At 48.1% G+C, this 23078-nt stretch overlaps 2 protein-coding genes across 4 annotated transcripts in view; both read right to left on the reverse strand.

The window, feature by feature from the left end:
- Positions 1 to 648: 648 nt before the first annotated feature.
- LOC144737780 (serine/threonine-protein kinase mos-like) lies at positions 649 to 2234 on the reverse strand. Its single transcript, XM_078620664.1, has one exon. The coding sequence runs from the start codon at positions 1784 to 1786 to the stop codon at positions 758 to 760; it is 1029 nt and encodes a 342-aa protein (XP_078476790.1). The 5' UTR covers positions 1787 to 2234; the 3' UTR covers positions 649 to 757.
- A 1103-nt stretch (positions 2235 to 3337) lies between these two features.
- The window catches only part of LOC144737857 (adenylate kinase 7-like), a 28955-nt gene continuing 9214 nt past the window's right edge, over positions 3338 to 23078 (reverse strand). For 2 of the 3 annotated variants that reach the window (XM_078620828.1, XM_078620766.1), the window contains exons 5-19: positions 22531 to 22625; positions 14738 to 14848; positions 13710 to 13793; positions 13509 to 13597; positions 12510 to 12600; positions 11861 to 11938; positions 10564 to 10713; positions 9952 to 10080; positions 9413 to 9548; positions 8719 to 8847; positions 7110 to 7181; positions 6771 to 6968; positions 6100 to 6311; positions 4618 to 4776; positions 3338 to 3994 (exon numbers count right to left, since the gene is read on the reverse strand). In XM_078620828.1, coding sequence (XP_078476954.1) covers positions 3956 to 3994; positions 4618 to 4776; positions 6100 to 6311; positions 6771 to 6968; positions 7110 to 7181; positions 8719 to 8847; positions 9413 to 9548; positions 9952 to 10080; positions 10564 to 10713; positions 11861 to 11938; positions 12510 to 12600; positions 13509 to 13597; positions 13710 to 13793; positions 14738 to 14848; positions 22531 to 22625 — 1772 coding nt within the window. In that variant the 3' untranslated portion in view covers positions 3338 to 3955. The remainder of the gene's footprint in view (positions 3995 to 4617; positions 4777 to 6099; positions 6312 to 6770; positions 6969 to 7109; positions 7182 to 8718; positions 8848 to 9412; positions 9549 to 9951; positions 10081 to 10563; positions 10714 to 11860; positions 11939 to 12509; positions 12601 to 13508; positions 13598 to 13709; positions 13794 to 14737; positions 14849 to 22530; positions 22626 to 23078) is intronic. The other variant, XR_013589119.1, reaches the window with a different exon arrangement.

Consider the following 23078-nt stretch of genomic DNA (forward strand, 5'->3'; position numbering starts at 1 on the left):
GTGGTTTGCGGTAGAAGAGCAAGTAGGTTTGGGCTATCATTTGATTCGGACAATTTGTACACAAGATTCACATTCGCACAAAAAGTACCCCCTCTCAAACTGCCTTTCCTTCCCGTTGTCCGTTTCGTGCTGTTTTTACAGCCAATGTTCAGTGGGCTTTCAAAGCGCATTGCAACGAAATCGTTAATAAAAAGGGTTATTAAACTGAAGCCGTGTATGGAGAGGTCTAGGACAAGAGTCGACTTCCGAAAACACTCCGCAATGTCTAGCTTTAAAAAAAAACTAACAAGCTGGAGGTTATTGTAAACGTGTGTTTTTTTGGTGAGCATCATCCGATCGACACCTTTCACAGGACAAGTCACCCCCAATTACTACTTGTACGACCCGTCACGGTAGATGCGCAATGTCCATCGACCGTTTGCTCAGAGCCGTATAAACGAAAATGAACGTCGCCCATAAGTTAAAGAGCGGGTGGAGCAGCGATGTGGACACCAAAAACAGGTTTACAGCGAATATAAAAAACGGAAACAAGTGTCCGTGAACAGGTGCGTTCCCATACTTCAACCCAGTTAAAAAAAAAGGACACGTACTCCGGTTGTGAAGAAAAAAAATCAACGTTCTCAAGAAAGCAGCAGTCAATCTGGGGGGGGGGGGGGGGGTCCACGCACAGCCAAAACGCTCCGCGGGGCAGCGCTCGGGGAGACGCGCGCCGGTGTCCCCCGCGGGTCTCGCCTGGAGACTGACGCAGCCTCCTCCCTCACCGCACACGACCGTCGCCCCCTCCTCCTCCACCTCGCGCGGCCGTCACGATCTCGCCCAGCGCCACCCCCACGCTGCCGGCGCGGGGTCGACCGACGGCCCGCGGCGCCCAGCCGCGCTCCACGAGGTCGCGGACGCGCGCCTCGGGGTCGTCTCCGCCGCGCGCTCCGAAGCCGGCGGGGAAGACGGGACGAGCCCCGCGGGCGACCACCGCGTACACGACGCAGTGAGGCTCCGCGCCCGGGTACGGCGCCTCCCGCGTGGCCAGCTGCCACAGGGTCACCGCCAGCGAGTAGACGTCGGCGGCGGCCGTCACGACACCGCCGCTCAGCAGCTCGGGGGCGCGGTGCGTGTAGGTGCCGCCGCCGGGCGCGTCCGTGCGCGTCGGCACCTCGCCGCCGTCGTTCAGACGCCTCGAGCAGCCGAAGTCGCAGAGCTTGCAGAGCTTGCCGTCGGGGGCCAGCACCACGTTCCCCGGCTTCACGTCGAGGTGCGCGATGTCGCGTCCGTGCAGGAAGCGCAGCGCTTCGGCCACGTCGCGCGCGTACGCGACGCGCGTCGCGAACGGCACGGGGGGCGCGTCGCCCTCGTCGTAAAGGAGTCCCTGCAGGCTGCGGGGACCCGCCAGCTCCAGCACCAAGGTCCGCGGGGACGCGGCCAGGAGACGCGCGATGTTGGGGTGGCGCAGACCCGCGGCGTTCATCTCCGCGTGGAGGCTGGACGCGCCGCGCGGCGACAGAAGCTTCACGGCCACGGGCCGCCCGTAGTAGCAGCCCCGGAACACGTGGCCGAATGCCCCGGAGCCCAGACGGCCCTGGAGGCTCAGGGCGGAGAGATTGACCGAACCGGGTCGGTGGCCGTGAGCAGCAGCAGCAGGAGGAGAGAAGTCTTGCGCGGGCGAGAACGCGCAGCGAAACGCGGCCGACACCGGGGGGGAGCTGCTCTTGCACGGGGAGCAGCCGCCCGCGTCAAACCACGGGGAGGAGAGGCGAGGGCGAAAGCGCCCCACTGGCAGCGGAGACGGCATGGAGCTCGCACGCCGCGATTCAGAACCTCGCTGCTGCTGCTGCTCAAGTCCCTGCTGCGACCCGCTGTGGCTGGTGCACCGCAGTGGATCGATTGGCGATCCACGTGGATATTAAATGACACGTGGATATTGAATGACACGTGCGCGCACGCACGCGCGCTCGTTAACAATGGGAGGTGGATTTGACACAGAGCGCGCACGCGGTACCTGAATCGAGATTCTCAATCTCCAGCCGTCGCGACCCCCACGATGTGGATCACCGCAAGTCGTTAAGATATCGTTTCCATTCATGGGCGAATTAGGCTGCATGCTCCCGATGGGAAGTAATCACGGCACTAATCACAGCAGGCTGCACCGTGGAGGGCTTACTGCTAAGCTTGATTCAGAGATCGAGAGCACTGGAGTTAAGTTACACGGCAGTGAGCATGTTTCAGCCTTGTGTAAGCCATGCCCCCAAAAGGTTTTTTGGAAAGAAATCGATTGGACAATGCATATTTCAAATAAAAGTATCCTCCTCGCAAGCATAATCGAATGCATGTCCTTTATATATTTTATAAACTAAGATATTTGGGACGCAGCCCACACGTGAAAATTTATTTATAACCCTTCAAGAGAAAATTCAGATTGAATTTAAATTTTAATGTCATAGAATCGGACTGTTTATGAAGGTGGCCCGGACCCTACGTTTTTAAGAGGACGATGAGAGCAAGTTGAGTGCTTTTGGAAAAAGCAACATACCAATATGCCCCGACAAGAGTATTTAGTGTATATTGCCTGCTGACATATAGATCCGAAAATGTTACCCTGATAAATTGGAACAAAAGCTGAAAAGTGCATTTAGGAGCATTGTAGAAATCCAGGATTGGAATTACACCCGAGAGGAAGAAGATTACATGTCGTGGCAAGGCTCTCATCCAGTAGTGGATTGACGTCTGAACATATGCTACGTAACGTATTCTATTGCATGTTATACTGGTAGAAACCTCCTGGTTACACCAGCCCTCAGGGGATTATTGTGTCCGTCCGTCGTGCATCCAAAAATGGGAGGGGTGGGGCGAGGTGGAGAGGGGAGGGTGGGGGAGGGGTGGGCTGGGTGGGGAGGGGCTGGTCACCCCGTGGTGCCCTTATAAAACTCAACGTTTTACCTACTCACGCCGGCTTGTGCCCGCCCTCACAGTCGGCCATATTTGCGGAATACACCACGCCGCCGTTGACCCTGGCCATTGACCGAGCAACCCAACGTTCCTACCAGCTCCCTCCGCAGGAATGTTACAGTGCTCATCGTGTCGACGTCCCGGAATTGCACCTATTGGGCAGGAAGTGCCTTCACTTGGGTGTGCAATATGCTGCCATGAGACGCTTATGAACTTCGGCTCTCAGTTTGGTGTCGATGTTTCTTTTGCTGGTGTGTCAAACCATTGTATCTTACCCGTATGCACACTGGAATCACGTCATTATGCTCTTTGGGAGAGCCGCTGAATACGGTTCTGATGCATAAATGTGCCAGACATAACTGTACAGATATACAGTATATAAACAAATACCATGGAATGTGTATTACAGTGCCGAATGGTTTAATTCTCAAATATATTTTCACAACTCTTACACTGTAAATACTTTTCCATTTTTAAGATGTCTTTTCGATTGTTTTCCTCTTTCACATGCACAGAATTCTGTATTTGTCAATATGGATATTTCTTCATCTCGCTATGAATAAAACATTTCTCATGGCACTGACATTTTTTAGTAACTTCCTAAGCATGAAATTATTTTTAAACAAACTATTTTCTAGTCTATTAAATTGCTTTAAGAACCTGCAAGTACAAAAAAAAAATTCACATAAAAAAAGGTATGTTTATGAATAACCATTCTTTATAAGAGTTGAATCTATAAAAGGTAGGATAAATGTGTTGGCCCGAAAATAACAAAAACATTTGTATATTCCTATACAATAATTGTAATTTTTACATTTTACAGTTCCATATATTTCCGAATGCTGTCATTATGCCAACACATAAATTACGTTCAAATTGTAAATACAACGGTATGTTTGTATGCTCTGCCCCTTGTGATGAGACTTAAGTCAGCAAAGCTGAACGTGAACTCCATCGGCACGACCTAGACTACAGAAACACTGCAGTCTCTCCGAGTTCCACGTGCTAGCACAGCTCACTCCTTGTCACAGTTGTACTGCAGCAAGTATTCAGCCTAGGGGGGGGTGGCACAAAATGGATGAAAAAACAGATATCCATGTGTTAATTATTCAATCAAACTCTCAACTGTTAAAATAAGCAATGGGGAAAATTCCACATTCTGTGTTGGTGTCCACTCCATCCATATGGTTACCACTGTTGAATCCATGGTGGTTACTTCTGTAACCTGATTACCACTCGCACTTTGGCTTAACCTAAGCTCAAGAAGCCGATCAACTCTCACCCTCACTCTCGCCCTCTCTGCTGCTAGCCACTTTTCATTGTGGCCATGTGCTTGGCGCTACGGTCGCGAGATGTGAATTACCTCGCCTGGCATACAAGAGGTCGTGGGTTCAATCCTCTCCCTGACGCATGTATATTTGGAGTTTGCATATTCTCCCCGTGGTCATGTGGATTTTTCTCTGGGTCCTCCGGGTTTTCCCTCCACAGTTACAAACGTGCGTTTAAGAGTATTTGGCCGCTATAAATTTCCACACAAGACACTTCGTTGAGCTATCATTTGTGATCGCCAGGTCGCTTCTGAAGAAGAGCTATATAGCTCAAGTGGGCCTTACCTGGTAAAATAAAAAGTACGTCGTTTTTTTATAATTGCTGCGGAGAATGCATTGAGTTTCTCACCACAAAGTCGATGGGGTCGTGCGGCTTCACCTTGCAGCACTCGTCGAGGCCCTGAGCCAGCGGCGGCATCACGTACTTCATGAGGTAGTTACGCAGGGGCAGGTGGCGGGCACCCATCGCCTCGCGCTCCTGACGCTTCACTTCCTCCCAGCACGCGCGCTGGCGACACGGGATACGAGCAAGGGCAGACGAATATAGTTTACTCCTGTTCTTAAAAAAAACAACTATTGCCCCTGGTGTCACTGACATTTTATTTGAAGTTAAATAAAAGAAAGCCTAACCCTACCAACTTCCATCAACATAATTAGTCCTTACCCCTTAAACCAATCGGAGTTTCTCCTGCTACCGCACACATCATCTGAGGCCCAAGCGTGAGAAAACTCAAGTTCCTTCATAGATGTAGCTGTAATAATGAATCAGTAGAGAAGCAAGAGCCCAAGTATGTAAGCATTATACTTAAAATTCACAGTTAATGATTTTGTTTGCTTTGTAAAAATTTCATTTTTTACTTCCTTTATTTTTAAACTTGATTTGAAGCTTTCGTGACTGTAGGAATTACTCTTTGGTTCTTTCGGTAAAGTCACGTAGAAAGAAAATAAATGTAATAATAGAATACACACACTCTGTCTAAGTAGTGTGTCTCTCTCTGTGTGTCTCTGTGTTGTCTCTCTCGGCTTGTGTATCTGTCTGTGTCCTCCCGTGTCTTTGTTTTGTCTCTCTCTCAAATTGATCAATCTTTGGAAGAACGTAATCAATCAGGTAAGGTGCTGAATGTTGTGTTAGCCGACTCTCTGTGTTGGATAGCATTGCATTTCTAAGTTCACTAGGTTTGTTTTCTACCTGATGACGATTGCTTGTGTTGCAATCGAAACGTCGTATTCTATTATTTAATTTATTTTCTTTCTACGTGACTTTACCGAAAGAACCAAAGAGTAATTCCTTTATTTTTGTTTGTAAATTAATGTAGTCATCCTCTGTATTTCTTTTACATTTTCAACCAGTTACCTATTCCTGTTACATGTAAAGCATGTACTCATACTTGCTGTTTATATCGCGACCTATGTAACCATGATTGTAACCAAGATCTGTACCATATAACATCTGTATCGTCGCAGGACGCCCATGAAATAGAGCCTACCAGCTTATTGGGCACTTCCTACCGAAATAAATTAAATATATCTACCTCAGCATACACGTCTTATCATTGCACTACAGTTACAATAGAATGCAGCTCCACGATAGTTACAATAAAGTGCAGCTGCACTAAAGTGTTTTGTATGTAGAAGGCAATCAAACACAAAGGGATCTCACTCAATATTCACACTGATAGGCAAGCAACCTCCATTCTCCTGGCCACTTCAGAGCCCAGCAGACCGACAAGTGAGTCTCGCGACGCGTGATACAATTTAATGTTGAGTTCAGGTGTGGGATGCCTGTGTTACTTGAGCTATTCAGATGAGTTGTGCCCATCAATGCACTGACCCACTCCTCTTCCTGACAGAGTCTCTGGGCAGCCTGCTGTGCGTCCAGCAGCAGCTGGTCCACACGCCTCCGTGCCTCTCGCTCCCTCCGCTTCGCCTCCGCTCGCTGTGCTAACTCCAGCTGCTCCTCCTCTGAGGGTCCGTAATTACGGGGCTCGCCCATCAGCTTTCTAATCCGTCGCTTGATCTGAGCCACCTCGCAAACACTCACATCTGCATTAACACACGTGTGCAACACAACATGCTACTTACTACGCATGCACAATTAGAGCGCGTGAATTCTATTAGGTTACTCGTCTATTGCATAGCCATATCGGCTCATTGTTGTGACCCGTGTAGAATTTAAGGTTTCAAGTTTTTATGTTGAACCAGGTGAGAACTCAAGAGAACAGGAGAGTCTCATTTTCAAATAATCTAGGGCATTCGTCTGCCAGTAGGGGCCGATGATTGCGATGTATAATCCCAATTGAGGAATAAAAGGTAATGATTAGCTAAAGTAATTAGTATGCAATGGCAACAAGTGATCTCTGCTGCATGAATTCAACTACATCACTGGTTCACAGCATACACATCTGCACAAATGATGCTTTAGAAAGCCGACGAAGATGCCGTGGCATTGAAACACAAAATAGAACGCGCACGTTTAAAAATGTGCGAGAGCCAAACACTGACCAATGTGGTCAGGATGAATCTCCAGCTCGTCGAAGTAGTCGAGGACCGTGTCGTCCTCGGAACGAAGAGCGTGAAACTCTGCGAGGCGTCTCCTCACGCGCTCCTCCGTGAGGTCAGCCTCCAGCACGGCGCACTCAGGCAGCGACATGGCGCGGTGGAGCACAACGTCGTCTTCAGCGTCCAGCGACACCACCAGCTCTGTCACAGGGTTTGTACGCGACATCGCGCTGCGGTCATACACTGTCTCCTGCCACACACACACTCACCTTGTCCGTTCAAGTTTAAAAAGGAACCAACTAAACGCTGATTTGCCATGCTAGCGAAAGAAACACTGCATACCTGGGATTATGCTCTTGTCAAAGAGGGGCACTTTCCTCTTATTCAGTTCTTCACCATCTTCCTCGTCTTCCACTGTCAACATAACAGTGTCACACTAAAGAGGAGTACTACCAGGTATTCAACCACCTCACCACCATTTTGATTAACTCTGCCATAAATAATTAATATTTGAAAAAACTTTTTTTTAAACACGCTTTCATGAAATATACCGTACTCATAATGGCAGAACTCCACGACTCCAGGAAGTGGCCTCGGAGCTTGCCATAAATTCGATCCAAGCCGAAATATAACATATAAAAAATAATGTTTTAAAGTATATATATATTTTTAATGATAGAATATCGTATTGTCATCAGTATGACATACGTATACCAAGTTTGCAGTCGATACTACATTGGGAAGTGGGTTAAAATTGAGTTACAAGATTTGAGGGTACAACAACAACAGACAGAGTGAGTTAAATAAAAGCGTGTAAAAAAATGTATGTAATCGAACACCATTGGCAATGGCTTGTTATCTTCTTCTATTGGTAACCCAGAAGCATTTGTGGATATTCCACTTCCTATCACAATAGACAGTTTATCCAGAGCATTGCCACTGTGGCAAAGTGAGACGCATTTATAGATGCCAGCGTTATGATGGGACGAGTTGATTCGGTTCTCCAATCTTTCAAATGAGACGCAAGCGCTCTCAAAACTTGTTTACAATGGAAATGCAGCACTGCCAACAGTATGCTAGAATAACAGTGCGTAAGTTGATCGCCTCTCAAACACATACCACACCGAGTGATAGACTGGCCTTAACTGGAGAGAGAACCAACCTCCTTACATTTGGAATTTATCTCAGTCAGTGCAGAAATAATTTTTTTACTTGCAAGCCTCTAGTTTCTGATCAATTGTGAGTGTGTATAACCGCTATTGGCTAACAATGCAGTGAAATCTCCTTACAATGTATGTGTGGGGACCCTGTATTTCCCCACTTTAGAATGAAAATGATTTAAACTGAAATGCGAAGAAAAATTACAAATATTATAGAAAACATTGCATGCTATCTTGTCACAATGGAACTGGACTATTTCAAACTTCTAAACCCTACTTAAGAGATCTGTTACTTTTTGTTGCCTTGGTTTGACTAACGCATTATGAGAAATAAACTTGGTCCACAAAGAGACGTGTGCTGTAACGTCATATCTAGCTGTGGTGTCACACACGTGACATGTGCCGGCTTGGCTGATGTGGTTTTTGTTGTACTGTGTTGCTATAGCCAATTGTTGTGCAGAAAGCGCACTGCATCAGTTGCATGACCATGCTGGTACGTAAGTGGGATATACGTCGTAGCGGTGATTAAGAAAAACTATTGTAAATTATAATTCACGACGTTAATCTGAAATGCACATCAATATTAAGTACGTTATTTGAAATATTTTAATGTTATTCATGTGAGTAAACCTGCCGAATATTTTTTATGAAATAGGTTTATGTGAAAAATATTTTAATGTCCATTATTATGAAATGTCACTGTTACAATTATGGATGATGTTGTGTTTTTACCTGTGCTAGAATTACCAAAAACATTTCCAACAATCACCTCCACAGGTAGATGTACTCACCACCAAACAGCTGCACTGCCTGAGCAAATGTTTTGGGGAAACCGTCCAGCACAAATCCCTGATTTTGGCATGGTGGGAAAGACAACTTCTCTTTGTACAACCGTACCAAGTAGGAATCTTCCAATCGTCCTGGGCAGCACCAGACACACACAAACAGAGAAAACCCCATTTATCTTTACAGACTATAAAGACATGGGCTATTAGCCACTTGAGGATGTGAAAGTGGAATTTAGATAATCCTACACTTGGGGTTTCTGTAGGGAGGATGGGTTATTTATGGGAAGGCAGGGCTGGACCATGAAGTTACGCAGGCAGGGTCAGGTTTATATAATGTAGTTGATTTGTGAAAGTGATAGAAAGTCACTGTTCCATATGACCAGGCAAAAATAAGCCAAAGTAACTCCAGACTTAAACCAGCATTTGGCGGTGCTAATCCCCATTGGCAGTTCTGAGTTAGAGATTGAAATTCCACATTTCCATAATAGAGTCCAGTCTATTCAAAAGGAAAACCAATTTCTGATTTGCCAAGTTAAGTTTAATTGACTGAGCTCTAAGAAATTATGAGCGCAGAAGCTCTTGGCTGGGATTGAAACTCACAACATCAGAGTGGGCTACAGCTATTGTAAATAAACACAGTAGAGCCATAAAAGACATGTGCAGTGGTGGTAACATCTCTTCTGACGAGACAATACACCTTCATTCTGCAGCATGTTCTCTCTAAGAGCCTCCAGAAAGTCCTGCGCTTCTTGAACGTCTTCTGTAAACGCCTCCACGTCTTCCTCGTGCCACTCAGTCTCCTCTTTCCTGCCAGCTGAGCCAACGATCCTCTCCTGATTCCCAGGGACAGAGAAGTTAATAATAAACAGACATTGTTCCATCACCAAAATAATATAACCCTTACATTTATCGCTCAATGGGCCTTCCAAATCACAGTTTTCCAGTGGCGTTTTTGAAACTAGCTAAAAGGCCCATCCGTCAAATAACTTAAACATTTATTTTACTGAGGATGAAATGACCAGTTGTTTATTTATAATCCGTAATTCATTGAGAAAATGCATAATTGTGGACAAGAGAAATCAATGTGGGGTTGTGACCGGTCTGTGTCTATTTTGAGGCATACATGGGACACCCATAAGTTCCTGGATTCTTATGGTAAGAACTAAGGATGTCTAATCAACATGCTATTATATGCGCTGCACGAGACGTGGGGCATTGGCTGCCTGGCCTACCTACCAGCTTGGTTAGAGCCTCTGTGATGACATCCTTCATGTTAACATGGTGTATTTTGTAATGCTTGCACAGCATCTGGGCCACAGTGCTCTTCCCAGTTACCGGTGGGCCCAGGATGCAGATTTTGATGGGCTGGGGATATAAAACAAAACATCTCTCTCACGACACAGCCCTAATGAAACAGTTAAACATCAGTGAAGTACATTATTGTGGAATCTCCTCCCTGTATGAATCAACTCTTAATAACTTCATATTTGCCTTCATTTCTTTACACCATTTATTCGGAAAATATGCCATAGTTTCCCGCTCGCGGGCCACCTCTGGCCAGATCATCAGCAGTGCGTGATGCAATCATGATGACGAGTTTGGCACCATCGGGAATTCCACGCACGAGCCACACCTTTGCGGCGATTTCCGCTCTTAGCCATGGATAAATGTGGACAATACAGTGAACCATCATGCGTTTAATAGTATAATACGAAGACTATTTAAGAGGAGAGCACATATGGGCAGAAACATCATATACATACAGCACTCACTATAAAAGGGCCATTGTGCTATGTACACACAACATAAGCGTCATTAAGTGATGCAGTGGAAAACACTGTCTCAAACCTGGAGCTTCCGTGTGGCCCGGAACTCGCGCACCACCCTCTCCAGGTTGACCAGCAAGCCGGCCTCCGCCACCCAGCGCACGTTCAACTCCTCTTTGACAAAAACGGCCTCCGCACACACGTCCAGCAGCAGCTGCTCCACATGCTGGGGCTGGCAGGCGTGCAGGCGTGGGCAGTGCACTCGCTCAGTCAGATACGCAACCTCGCTCATTGGCTCGCATCTACTCATAATGCCAAGTAATAAGCAGTGACCTCTTTCACTTGCAGAAAGTTTCACATGATTGAATATTACCCACGATGACATGGATCAGAAATATGGGCACAATCAAAGAAAATGGAAGAAAAGCCAAATAGCATGCAAAAAGCTTGGAGAGATGGATTCTGGGATATACACTGAAAGACTAAAAGAGGAACACAAATACCAGAGAACAAACACAAATCATGGACATCATATTGACCGCTAAGGAAAGTAAATGGGCTTGAGTATGACACTTCACTTGGGTCGCTTTCGGCCAATAGATGAGACTAACAACAGAGTGGCAGTTTAAGGAGAAAACATGTCTGAGAGGTCGACCACCTCAGAGATTGAGCCATGCTATCAGCTCATGTTCAAGAGTTAAATATATTGTGGCATTGCAGGACCATGTGGGTTGGTGACAGTGTGGGGAGGCCTGCATCCAGAAGTGGATTGATCATGGCTGGTGATGATAATGTCCACTACACGATCACACATGTTAAGTCAGGTGAAAGTGTCTCCCACTTGAAACATTGGGTGCTGCCAATCTCTGAATGTTGTCCTAAACCATTGGATAAAATTCCACATTGCTAAGGTGGGGCTAGTATCTACATATGGTAACCACTATTGACAATCCAAAGAGTTGTCCTTCAATCATCCCAGAGAGACAACGCACTGCATTTATCCATGACTGGATTTTAAGTTACAAACTTACAATTTTTTCAGTTAAGCACCCTAACCATAAAATGAGCTGTAAGGAATAATAAATTGTTGTACTAAAATTTTATATTATTTAAATATATTACTCGGCAAACAAGTTGGAAGTTTGCTAAATAGAATGTGGCAAGAACCGTCTCATAACCAGCAAGGGGAGTTTGAGACATTTTGTGGTGTAACCTAAAACGTTGCAGCAAAACAACAAACATTTGTTGCGAATTCAATGATGAGGAGAGTAAAGTGTCGCGATGGTGAACTTTCAGCAGCGTGGAGTTGTGGAGGAGTAAATAAGCTCAGGCTGCTGGGCACCGGTGGGGTGGAGATGCTTACTCAGGAGCACTCTTACCAGGCAGTCCTTGTTGCTCATGGCTTCCTGTTTGGAGATGTGGCTGATGCGCCCCGTGCCCAGCCTCTTACTGATGGCCTGCGGTGCGGAGATACAACTTTCCATTCCATTCAAAAGCATCTCCACATCACTCCCCACCTATAGCGCACACATGATTGCAAGCTTCCACTAAGTCTTCACATGATGAGGATAATCGGGTATATTTTCATGTCGGTGCTATTTTTCACCTGATTTCTGGCTTGTGGAGCCAAAAGTAAAACTATTTTTATGCTAATTCTGAGGTAGGTACATTGAAACATATGTCAAAGTATACATACTCACATCAATATTTAATTATTATGGCCAGGTGGCACTGTCATTTCAATCCATGACAATCACAATCAAAACTTTTTGGAGTTAAATTCGAGTCAGGGGTCGATTCAGCACTACAGTCCTAATCAGTGGAGAAAACGAGTAACAGTTTGTAGGTAGTCCATATAAGCGATTATCCTCTATGATAGTGAGGCTGACCCCAATCATGAGATGAGTGTGGATTCATTATTTGTATCCGCTCATACAAGCGAGCTTTCTCCAGGCAGAGAGGTTTCCCAAAAATGCAGAAATACCAAAAAAATACATCCATGGCAAAAATGTGAAAACACGTTCTTACCTGTGCTATCTCTAGCTGAGTGTGTTTGCCCTCATCCACAGCCAGGATGTAGCGAGTCTTGGGCTTGTGGTCAGCTATATTCTGAATCACTCTGGCAATATTCAAAAAGCAATGTCAACTCAGAGTGCCTCATTGTTCAGACCGAGGTGGTGCTCATCTCTGCAGAGTAGCTCTCAGTCACAGTTCTGTGGAGGTGGCCAGACGCTGCACAGGATAAACACTTTAAACTTTATACTCACAGAGCGAATGTTTTAGGGCAAGTTCTAGCAAAACAATCCCTCATAAGGATTTGGCCAAACATCCCAATGCAGATTCTCCTGAGAGTTAGTGAAGATTTCCTGGATTAATGGAGTACTTTATTTACTTCCTTCGGCAGCATTTGTACAAAACCTCTATAAGTGACAACGTGGACAGAACAATTTGCTCACCTGCCCTTGCATCTCAATTTGACAGCTCATCAACACAACGCCGGCACTGGTGGTGTCCCTTGTGATTCTACTAATTGTTTAAATTGTGCAGGGCATTTCCTTAAAATGTTTGTGGTTATAATGCTACTGAGTGTCAGCAAAGATATATGCATGTTTTTCTCCCCAGAGAACCTTTCCAATCAGCATTTCAGCGATTAGCTGTAAATGTTCAATCAGTCGCCACCTCCAGCAAGTGAAAATGTTCCGATGTATGGAGAACCGAGCAAGCACACCTCCCCCTTACTGGCTGTTGACACCAGCATTGGCAGGCAAAAGTGCCCATTCGCAAGGTCCTTTTTGCATAATCAGCCGATTGTGCTTGTGCGTAATCAGTCGACTGTGGGGCAAGCACAATGTATTAGACGATAATGTTTGTTTTCTTACAGAGTATTCGTATAGATGGGAATGATACCTGATGTGCCTACATGCCTGTGCACACTGACAAAAAACAATGACTTAGCAACCACTAAGTGCTACATCCAGGGTCAACCATGAGCCCAGATTCGCCAAAAGAGTAAAAGGATTCCCATACCCTGCCAGGTCTCGGATGTGAATGGTTGGCAGGACGTTTGTTCCTCTCTCAATCACAGGTACTGCAGGCAACTCTCCCAACCAGGCAGTCTGTTAAAACATGAACACATGTGTGAATGCTGGGGGCACATGTCAATGTCACTTCTAAAAAAAAGTAAGATGAGACAAATATCAGCCTCTAGAATAATGCTGTGATAGTCACCTTGAAAATGAAATGAAAAGGCTCTTCCCCCATTCCATAGGGCAGTCCAGAAGACACCACATAGCCAATGAACTTTTTCTTACTCTGAAAGTAAAAGTGTCATCAAATCACATTGCACCACGATGTATTGTCATAAGTGTAGCAACATTTGTACTAATGTATTATCATTTGTTAGCCTTGAACAAATATTGAAACTATGGGTTACATATTTTTTACTTGATTTACAAATATATCCGAATTTTGCTATGGGATTTGTGTCATGAGATAAAGAAACACCCATCAGGACCTCCCTCAGGCAACAGGACTGTAGCCAGTTCTGAGATCCTGTGTCAATGTGTCTAAATGTGGCCGTTACAGATGAGCACGTGCTGTCATGTGATCACAGCTAACTCAAGTTTATTATTACTACTACGCTTATTTACCCAGGAAAGTCTCACTGAGTCTCAGGTCTTTTTAGGAGGGTCCTGCCAAGGTTTCACAGTCGGGGGTGATGATTGCTATGTGTAATCCCAATTGAGTTGAGGGCAAATCTCACGAGATTAGAACAACAACATCTTGAGAACTTAGCCAAGTCCAATTCATCATTCATTGGTCATGTATTTACTCACTTAGAATATATATTCATCATATATTTCGTGCTTCATTGTTTCATACTATTTATAAATTATTTTGTTAGCACCAACTGAACTGGCCTAATATACCACATCATGTCAGGGAAAGTCCCAGCAAGATGACAGCACATGGCTACTTGTGGAGTCATTTCAATTGGCTTTTACCCCACTTCACGGCCTGTACGAGTTGCTCACCGTGTGTCTGGCCTCCAGTGTACTAATACATTCTTGCCCTCTGAGCCATGACCAAATTAAGCAAAGAATGTGTAAACTACACTTCAGAACTTGGCTTATTTATTAGTGATTAACTAGATTCAAACCTAGTGTTGGCAAAGGCATTATAATCCATCATGAGCCACCTGAGCTAGCTAAGCTAGCTGGCCATCTTATAGCTGAGTAAATAAACTACGCGAATACCATCTTGCCCAGCTTCATGACCAGCTTCTCCAAGGCCACATGATCCTTGAATGCAGGATGAGGCCTTCTTTTCCGATGGTCATCCTCAGTGAACGGAACCTCTGGATCATCCTACAGGGTGAGAGACACATCAAAGCCTCACCATCCCTTGTAAGTTTCTCTAGTAGGAGAAAACTAGTAATTTTACATTCAGCATCCCTATCTCCTCCGGAACTACTGTATGCACCTCACAAATTCTAGAATCAGTCAAAGATAGTCTTCTATAACTGTGTAATAAAGGACTCGGACGCTTCTCTCTCTGTGTGTCCTTTATTTGGGTTCGATCTCTTTTCCCTCACGGCACTCCCCTATATACTCTTCGCCCTGCGTAGCCCCAGGCTGCTATCGCTCACGTAGCCCACTTCCCTCCTAGCAGACCCGCTGCTGTCTCCTCGTGCAGACCCCCGCTGCCCGACTCCTCCTTTGCAGACCCGCTGCTCTCTGCAGCCTCCTCGCTGCTCCCGCTGCCCCGGGGTCGGTCACCGTTGGCCGACGGTGCCGAACCTCGTGGTCCGTGTGTGTGTGGCGATCTCGCCACTCTCTCTCTCACTCTCCGCCCTGCGTGGCCTCACACTTTCCCAGTCTCCGATCACCCCCTACTGCTTCCGGTTTCTCCCCTTATAGACCTGAACCCTCTCCCCCACGTGACGTAACTCCTCCCCCCATGACGTCACTTCCGGGAGGTCGTTTACGCCCGCATTACACCACCCTCCCCCGTAGAGAAAATCCAGCCGACCTCGGCTGAACACAACTCCAACAAGCAATGCGAGCGAACACGACCGAATACGAAAAAAAAAGGACGCAGAACACACAATAATATACCGAAAGAACAAGAACACAACACAATAATTAACGAAATGTGAGGGATTTCGAGTGGGTGCGAGTCGCCGGGCCGTCCCGGACGGTCGGCGGCCCTCCCGCTGAGCGGGAACGTGGCAGGGTTTTAAGAGCGACAGGCTGAAGGTCGTCTGTCGCTATTGGAGGCCTGGCAACGTCCTGGTCCCCGATTCTCGAAGGCCCAGCATCAGAGGCGTCCCGCAATCACGCCCGCGGCGGGGTTGGAAGGGCTACGGGTCTCAAAGGTTCCGCAGCCGTGGTCGACGCACCCCGATCTGAGTCTTCCTTCCCCTGCCGCGTCACGGCCGGCTCGTCTGTAAAAGGCACGACAGGCGCTCTTGCAAGGTCAGCAGGCACAGGCAAGGGCGAGTCGGCAGCAACAGACCCCAGCAAGGCAACCTCAGGAGATGACGCATCAGGTCGAGGGGCCACATATGGTTTCAACCGAGATGTGTGGACGAACCAATGCCGAGATCCAAACCGAACACACGCCGACTGTGGGTTGGGAACCTCGATGAGGCGAACCGGCCCTTGCCATGGTTTATGTAACTTAGGAGAGGTACCTGGCCGCACCTGTGGACAATGGAGCCAGGCCAGGTCCCCCGTTTTCCAGGGGCATTCCCCTTTTGAATGTCGCGCACACCGCTCGTTCCGAGCCTGGGCTTTGGCCGTAGCCATGCGGGCCCCTTCCCGAGCCACAGTGACTCGGCGAACGGTGTCCTGAATATAGTCAGGAAGAGGCTTAGCAGGTCCCCTCGCTCCGGTTCCCAATTGCACATTAATCGGCGGTACGTTTTCACGACCGTACATAAGAAAAAACGGCGAATATCCTGTAGCCGCATGCGCCGTCATCCGGTACGCCGAAAGCACCCCAGGGATATGCAAATCCCAATCCGATTGTTTTTCACTAACCGTGTGGCACAACATGGCGGACAGGGTCCGATTTAGCCGTTCAACCATACCATCCGTTTGTGGGTGGTAGGGAGATGTCCGTATTTTTTTTGTTCCAAGAGCCGCACACACCTCCCCCAACAATTTAGACGAAAAATTCCGGCCTTGGTCTGTAAAGAGCCTCTCCGGCGCCCCCTTGTCCATAACATACCCAAATAGAAAGTCGTCTGTGATAGACGCCGCTGACTGGTCAGGCAAAGGCCAGGCCATCGGCCAGCGGGAGAGGTACTCCACCCCTACCAGCAAATATTTATTTCCCCTAGCGGATGGCGGAAAGGGTCCCAAAATATCTAACGCCACCAACTCATTAACTCGAGACACCTGAATAGATTGTATCGGCGGCACATATGGATGTTTAGGTGGCTTACGGCGGGCACAATCGGGACACGCACGAACGTGCCCGACGACATCCGTCGTCATGCCGTGCCAATAGTAATCTCGCTGCAGCGTCAATAGGGTCTTCTGCAGCCCCAGATGTAAAAGCGTGTCACAATGCAGAGTCCTAATCAATTCGTACCGCAATGATGCCGGTACAACAAGATGCCAGCGTTCCTATATCCCTTCCCTCCACATCAGCAACCCATCACGGAGAGCAGTTTCCGGCACACCCCCCGCACAGAGTCCCCCACTCCCCTTCACAGGCCGCTTATGTAACGTTACCAAAGAATCATCCAACATTTGTTCCCGAATCCACACAGACCTCGGGAGATGTAAAATGCCATCAGCCGGCCCCGGCTCAAGCGGAGCTTCAGGCACTTCGACAGCCAGCGCGACAGGCTGAGGGGGGTGCTGAATCGGCCCACACCTATGCGTCCCCGACGCACACGCGCAAGGGGATCGCTGCGGCATCCTGGAAAGTGCGTCCGCATTAGCGTGACGCACTCCCTTCCGATGGTGAATTTGGAAGGAAAATTCTTGCAGCGTGTCCAACCACCGCGCCAGCTGGCCGGATGGTTGGTCCATCTTAAGAGCATACTGCAAGGCCGCATGATCCGTGCGAACAATAAACGAACGACCGTACAGATACGGTCGAAATTGGCGGAGAAAAAAAACAATAGCCAAAAGTTCCCTGCGAGTGACGCAGTAGCGGGTTTCAGCGGGAGACAAAACCCGGCTACCATACACCACCACGCGTTCCACACCACCTTTGGACTGAGACAACACCGCCCCAATGCCCGTGTCACTCGCGTCCGTATCCAGAATGAAGGGATGTTCAAAATCGGGATAATCCAACGTCGGCGCCGTAGCCAATAGATCGCGTAGGCCTCGAAATGCCGCCTCCTCTGGCGGTCCCCAAGCAAATTTGTGTCCTTTTCCCGTAAGGAGATGCAAAGGCCTCGCGATCGTAGCAAAATTTGGAACAAACCTCCGATAATATGAGGCGAACCCCAAAAACCGACGCACATCCCCCACCGTGGCAGGGGTTGGCCAGTCACGGACGCACGCAGTTTTGTCCGGATCTGTGGCCACCCCGTCCGCACTTACAATGTGCCCCAAATAACGCACGGAGTGTTGCAGTAGGTGACATTTCTTAGGCTTAAATTTCAAATTAGCAGAACGCATCCTGGTGAACACAGCCTCCAACCGCGATAAATGCTCGTCAAATGTGCGGCTGAAGACGATAATATCGTCTAAATATATCAGACATGTCTCCCACTGCAACCCCATTAATACCAACTCCATCAACCTCTGAAAAGTGGCAGGGGCCGCATTCAACCCCATCGGAAGACAGTTAAATTGGAATAACCCCTGCGGCGTACGGAAAGCAGTCTTCTCCCGCGAGGACTCGTCAAGGGGAAGCTGCCAGAAGCCCGAAGAGAGATCTAGCGTTGAAAAGAACTTTGCCCCCGACAAGGCATCGAGAGAGTCGTCCATACGCGGCAGGGGGTACGCATCTGCCACCGACACTTTATTTAATTTACGAAAATCGACACAAAATCGCAATCTGCCGTCTTTCTTCTTAACCAAAACAACAGGCGCGCCCCATGGGCTGTTAGACGGAGATATTATGTCCGCAGCCAACATGTCATCCACTGCCCCTCGAACATGCTCTCGTTCAGCCGGACTCATCGGATGCGAGTTTAACCGATTAGGGGCAGCGTCCCCTGTGTCAATATGATGGTAAAGCAACGAGGTGCGTCCCAAGTCCAAATCGTCGGAGCTAAACACATCAGAATAGCTCAATAATAATTTACGAATTGCACAACTTTGTTCCCCGGAAAGAGCTGAATTCTCCCCAAATAATTCAGCGATCCAGCGATCATCTGCAGCTCCGGGGCTCGAAACACCTCCAACAACACCCCGGCCGGACAGATCATCATGAGCTGTAAACGCAGTAGTGGCATGTGCCACAACGGTACCCGCCGGCACACACACGCTTTCGGTACTCGCGTTAAGCACCTGCAAAAATGGCTGCTGGTCTGGCCGGACAATAGTTTGTGCCCCAACTAGCGCCGATCCACCCGTGATGGTGGCGGACGGCGACAACAAAACCCCAATAGCTCCTTGACGACCAGGTACAGGCTTCCGATAACGCAAGGGAATGAGCATCTGTGAGCCAGGTGGAATATCAACAGACACTTCGGACAACGCTTGCACTTGGGCGACAGGAGCAGGTCGCCCCCAGGGCGACGGCAAAAACGCAATTTTACGGCCTTCCGGTAATTCAATGCAGTTCTCATTAATTCTAATTAGAATGGGCATTTTGGCCAGAAAATAGGTCCCCAACAAACAAGGAACCGCAAGAGACCTCGAAATTAACACAATTCCCGAGGCCGACACTCCCCCGATAGCTATGTTAGCGTCCACCTGGCCCACAATGCCCATGCTACCCCCGTTCGCAGCGACGCAGGAAGCGTAAGCCGGACTCACGGCCTCTGGTGGGATGTTCAAGAGATGGAATATTACATCCGAAATAATGGTCGCGGACGCTCCGGAATCTACCAAAATCCGTACGTCCACCCCTTGTATCGACCCAGGTACGGTGGACGAACCGGTAGCGGCCGCGATGACCCGCCGAGCCAACTTATGCCACTGCGTTACTGAGCGACAAGGCGCAGTCAATGGCCTCGCGTTATTAACAACACCCGGATCGCATGACAACGGTGATGAGTGAGGTGTCAAGCCTTGCCGGGTGTCTGGTGCGCACCGACTTGCCTGTGCTGGCGAATCCTTCCTCAGAGCGGCCGCTGTCGGGGCCTCCTGCTGGGGCGGACCCGGAACGCGGGCCCAACAGTCCCTGGCGAAATGGCCCTTACGCCCGCAGCGGAAACAGTCGATGTCGTTGCGCCGCGCGGCGGGCACCCTGTCCTGACGCGGCCGTATCGGCGGCGCAGCCCGCGGCCCCGGCCCACCGCGGGCCGGCCACGGAGCAGCGGCGGCCGACAGCTCCTGCGGGCTCCTGTCGTCCGGCACATAAACTGCTTTCTTGGGGTCCCAACCCAAGGCTCCCCCTTCGACGATGGGCCCCCCCGTCCACGCCGTAACTTGCTTCCACCGGCGCAGGTTGAACTGGGCATCCAGACATTTAGCCGCAGCCCGGGATGTGAGCTTCTCGTGACCACACACCGGCATAGGAATGCCGAGATCCCGGGACAGCTCTAACATCTTCCCCAGAATGAGAGGTTCCAGCAGGTCAGGCTCCGTCTCCGGGTATGCAGCCATAGCCAGCTCCAGTACCGCGCCCCTATACGCCACCGGAGACTCCTCGGGTGCTCGTTGTCGTTGCACAAACCGGCGATGAGCATCATCCGGCGGCTCGTAAGCGTCAGCCATTTCGTCGAACACACCTCGCAATGTTTCCTTCTTCGCGGCCTTTATAGAGCGAAAGAATCTAACGGACTCGTCATCGAGAAGAGTCGGTAGAACTTCTAATGCCTCGGCGTCAGTCCACCTCGCCGAGCGTACCGCTGCCAAAAATCTGCAGGCGAACGCACTCCAATCGCCCCCGATGGAGAATTCTTTGACAGTCGTCAGGTGACGACTGCGACTTCTTGGCGCGCTCCCTCCAGCCGCTGACTCATCCGATGGCATATTCAACATGGCGTCGCAACGTGGTGTAGACAAGATGGCGGCTTTCCGCCGCGGAGGGCGCAAAATGGCGGCTTCCCGCCTTTCCTCGCTTGCCCCGCCCAAGATGGCGTCTTCGTGCCGCGTGGCCGATGGCGTCGACAGCGAAGACAAAACGGGCTCCTGCGGACCACCAACATCTCCTTCCGACGCCGCCCTCGGCGTGACGAGCTCACACAATTGTGCAAGTACGTTCTTGAGAGTTTCCAGTTGCTCCGCCATCTGACTCCATCTTAAATCCGTATCCTTCGGTGCAGATGGGTCCGCCGACGCGGCGACATCTTGGACCCCCGGACCCGCACTCGTCCCAGCACGGATCTCCTCCTCCATCGGAGTCAGGTCCACCGCAGGAGGAAGGTCATCGTCGTCGGAAGATGAAGCCGATGCCGGAGACGGAATATTCTTTTTTCTCAGTTGTTTTGCCATGCCGTTACACTTTTGACACCAGTGTAATAAAGGACTCGGACGCTTCTCTCTCTGTGTGTCCTTTATTTGGGTTCGATCTCTTTTCCCTCACGGCACTCCCCTATATACTCTTCGCCCTGCGTAGTCCCAGGCTGCTATCGCTCACGTAGCCCACTTCCCTCCGAGCAGACCCGCTGCTGTCTCCTCGTGCAGACCCCCGCTGCCCGACTCCTCCTTTGCAGACCCGCTGCTCTCTGCAGCCTCCTCGCTGCTCCCGCTGCCCCGGGGTTGGTCACCGTTGGCCGACGGTGCCGAACCTCGTGGTCCGTGTGTGTGTGGCGATCTCGCCACTCTCTCTCTCACTCTCCGCCCTGCGTGGCCTCACACTTTCCCAGTCTCCGATCACCCCCTACTGCTTCCGGTTTCTCCCCTTATAGACCTGAACCCTCTCCAACACGTGACGTAACTCCTCCCCCCATGACGTCACTTCCGGGAGGTCGTTTACGCCCGCATTACAACTGCATAATATTTTTTTACTTTCAAATATCAGTCGTTTTGCTAAGAGGTTGTATGTGGCTGATAATTGAGTTATTTTCCTGTCTCCGAATGCACATTTTTCTTTAAGTGTTTTCGTATTTTGTTATGATTAATTATATTCTAATGATGCTATCAGTGCCATGTCATGTAATAAGGCATTATTTATTTGGAACTCACAATGAACATTGCAACATCTCATCATGTGGGTAATGGCCAATGGTATCAAGAGACTTGCATATGCCACCATTTCAATAGGCCACTCACATGTAACACTAGATGGCACCATTATGCCCTGTAAAAAGTATTTGGTGCATATGTAGTTGCTGCAATCTTAACTTTCATGCTACGATACAATCCCAAATTTCACGATGTGACAATCATCACAATATCAGTTTCCCATTTTCTATCATTCTAGTTCACATTAATTTAAATTTAATATGTTTGTGCTTTGCTGTACTTTTAGTATGAATAAAGATTACTTAAAAGTTATTACATTTCAGTTCACTCAGCATATGTTTGCCATATATAATACACCTTCTAATCAATAACGCTTAAAACACACAGTCAGTTAGTTCCTCAAACTAATTCAACAATGTGCACCACTATAAAAAGGATAATGTTAATCACCATGTCATCAATTACTCTGAAAAACTATTTTCAAAGACTCATTATCTATTAATTTACAGTACATCTTTCATTCTTGAGCTTTTAACTTTCAAAATATTGTAAGGATATAAGGTTATTTCAGAAAAAACGAGCAATGACAATCACGACGAGATACAATCATCGTGGATCTCAGATCGCACTATATATTTTAGTATCACCATATCCCAATTAGAACTCCACCACCTTAATGTAATTTTGTACGTTTCTGTTCAATGAACCAGGATGTTATGGATCATAGCATGGATTGCTTATGTTCAAGAAGCGTTTGCACTTTCCATGCGGTGACTTACGGGATCCACAGGCTTGGTGAGTGACCACGTCATGAAGCTTGTGATCAAGATGAAGATCTTTGGGTCCTTGAAGTTCTCAATCTCAGCATGCAGGGCTAAGATAGCAACAACACCAACATTATCACACATCAGTGGTGCTTGCAGATGACACAAAATCATATTCAACAATAAATAGAACAGTACTGCAAATAAATAACTCAAGCCAAGCTCTCGAATGCCACCAACAATATACTTACGTCTCATAAAGTGTGAGCCTCATTGTAAGGCTCATACCCAACTCAGACTTTTAAAAGCATACCTGTCAACCCATATGTTTTACCCATATTCTTGTACAAGGAAATTGAGTTTTCAGGTCTATACGGTGTACAGACGTTTTAATACAAAAAAAAATTGTCTGTTTGTGTTTCTTTCTTGTGATGGGACTTTGTAAGATGAACGTGATATTCATAAGGGCACAAGGTGACCAATAAAGTCTGAATTGGTCTGTAATAAGGTAGGCACTGATAAGGGGTTGACAGGTATGTAAAAAAAATAAAGTCAAACGAGTT

This window comes from Lampetra planeri, chromosome 1 (assembly GCF_965212315.1).
Source record: "Lampetra planeri chromosome 1, kcLamPlan1.2.h2, whole genome shotgun sequence".
In the NCBI taxonomy this organism is placed as follows: Eukaryota; Metazoa; Chordata; class Hyperoartia; order Petromyzontiformes; family Petromyzontidae; genus Lampetra; species Lampetra planeri.

What these genes read in the sequence shown, in the direction of transcription:
- LOC144737780 (XM_078620664.1), bottom strand. Translation starts at nt 1,786, where the DNA reads ATGCCGTCTCCGCTGCCAGTGGGGCGCTTTCGCCCTCGCCTCTCCTCC.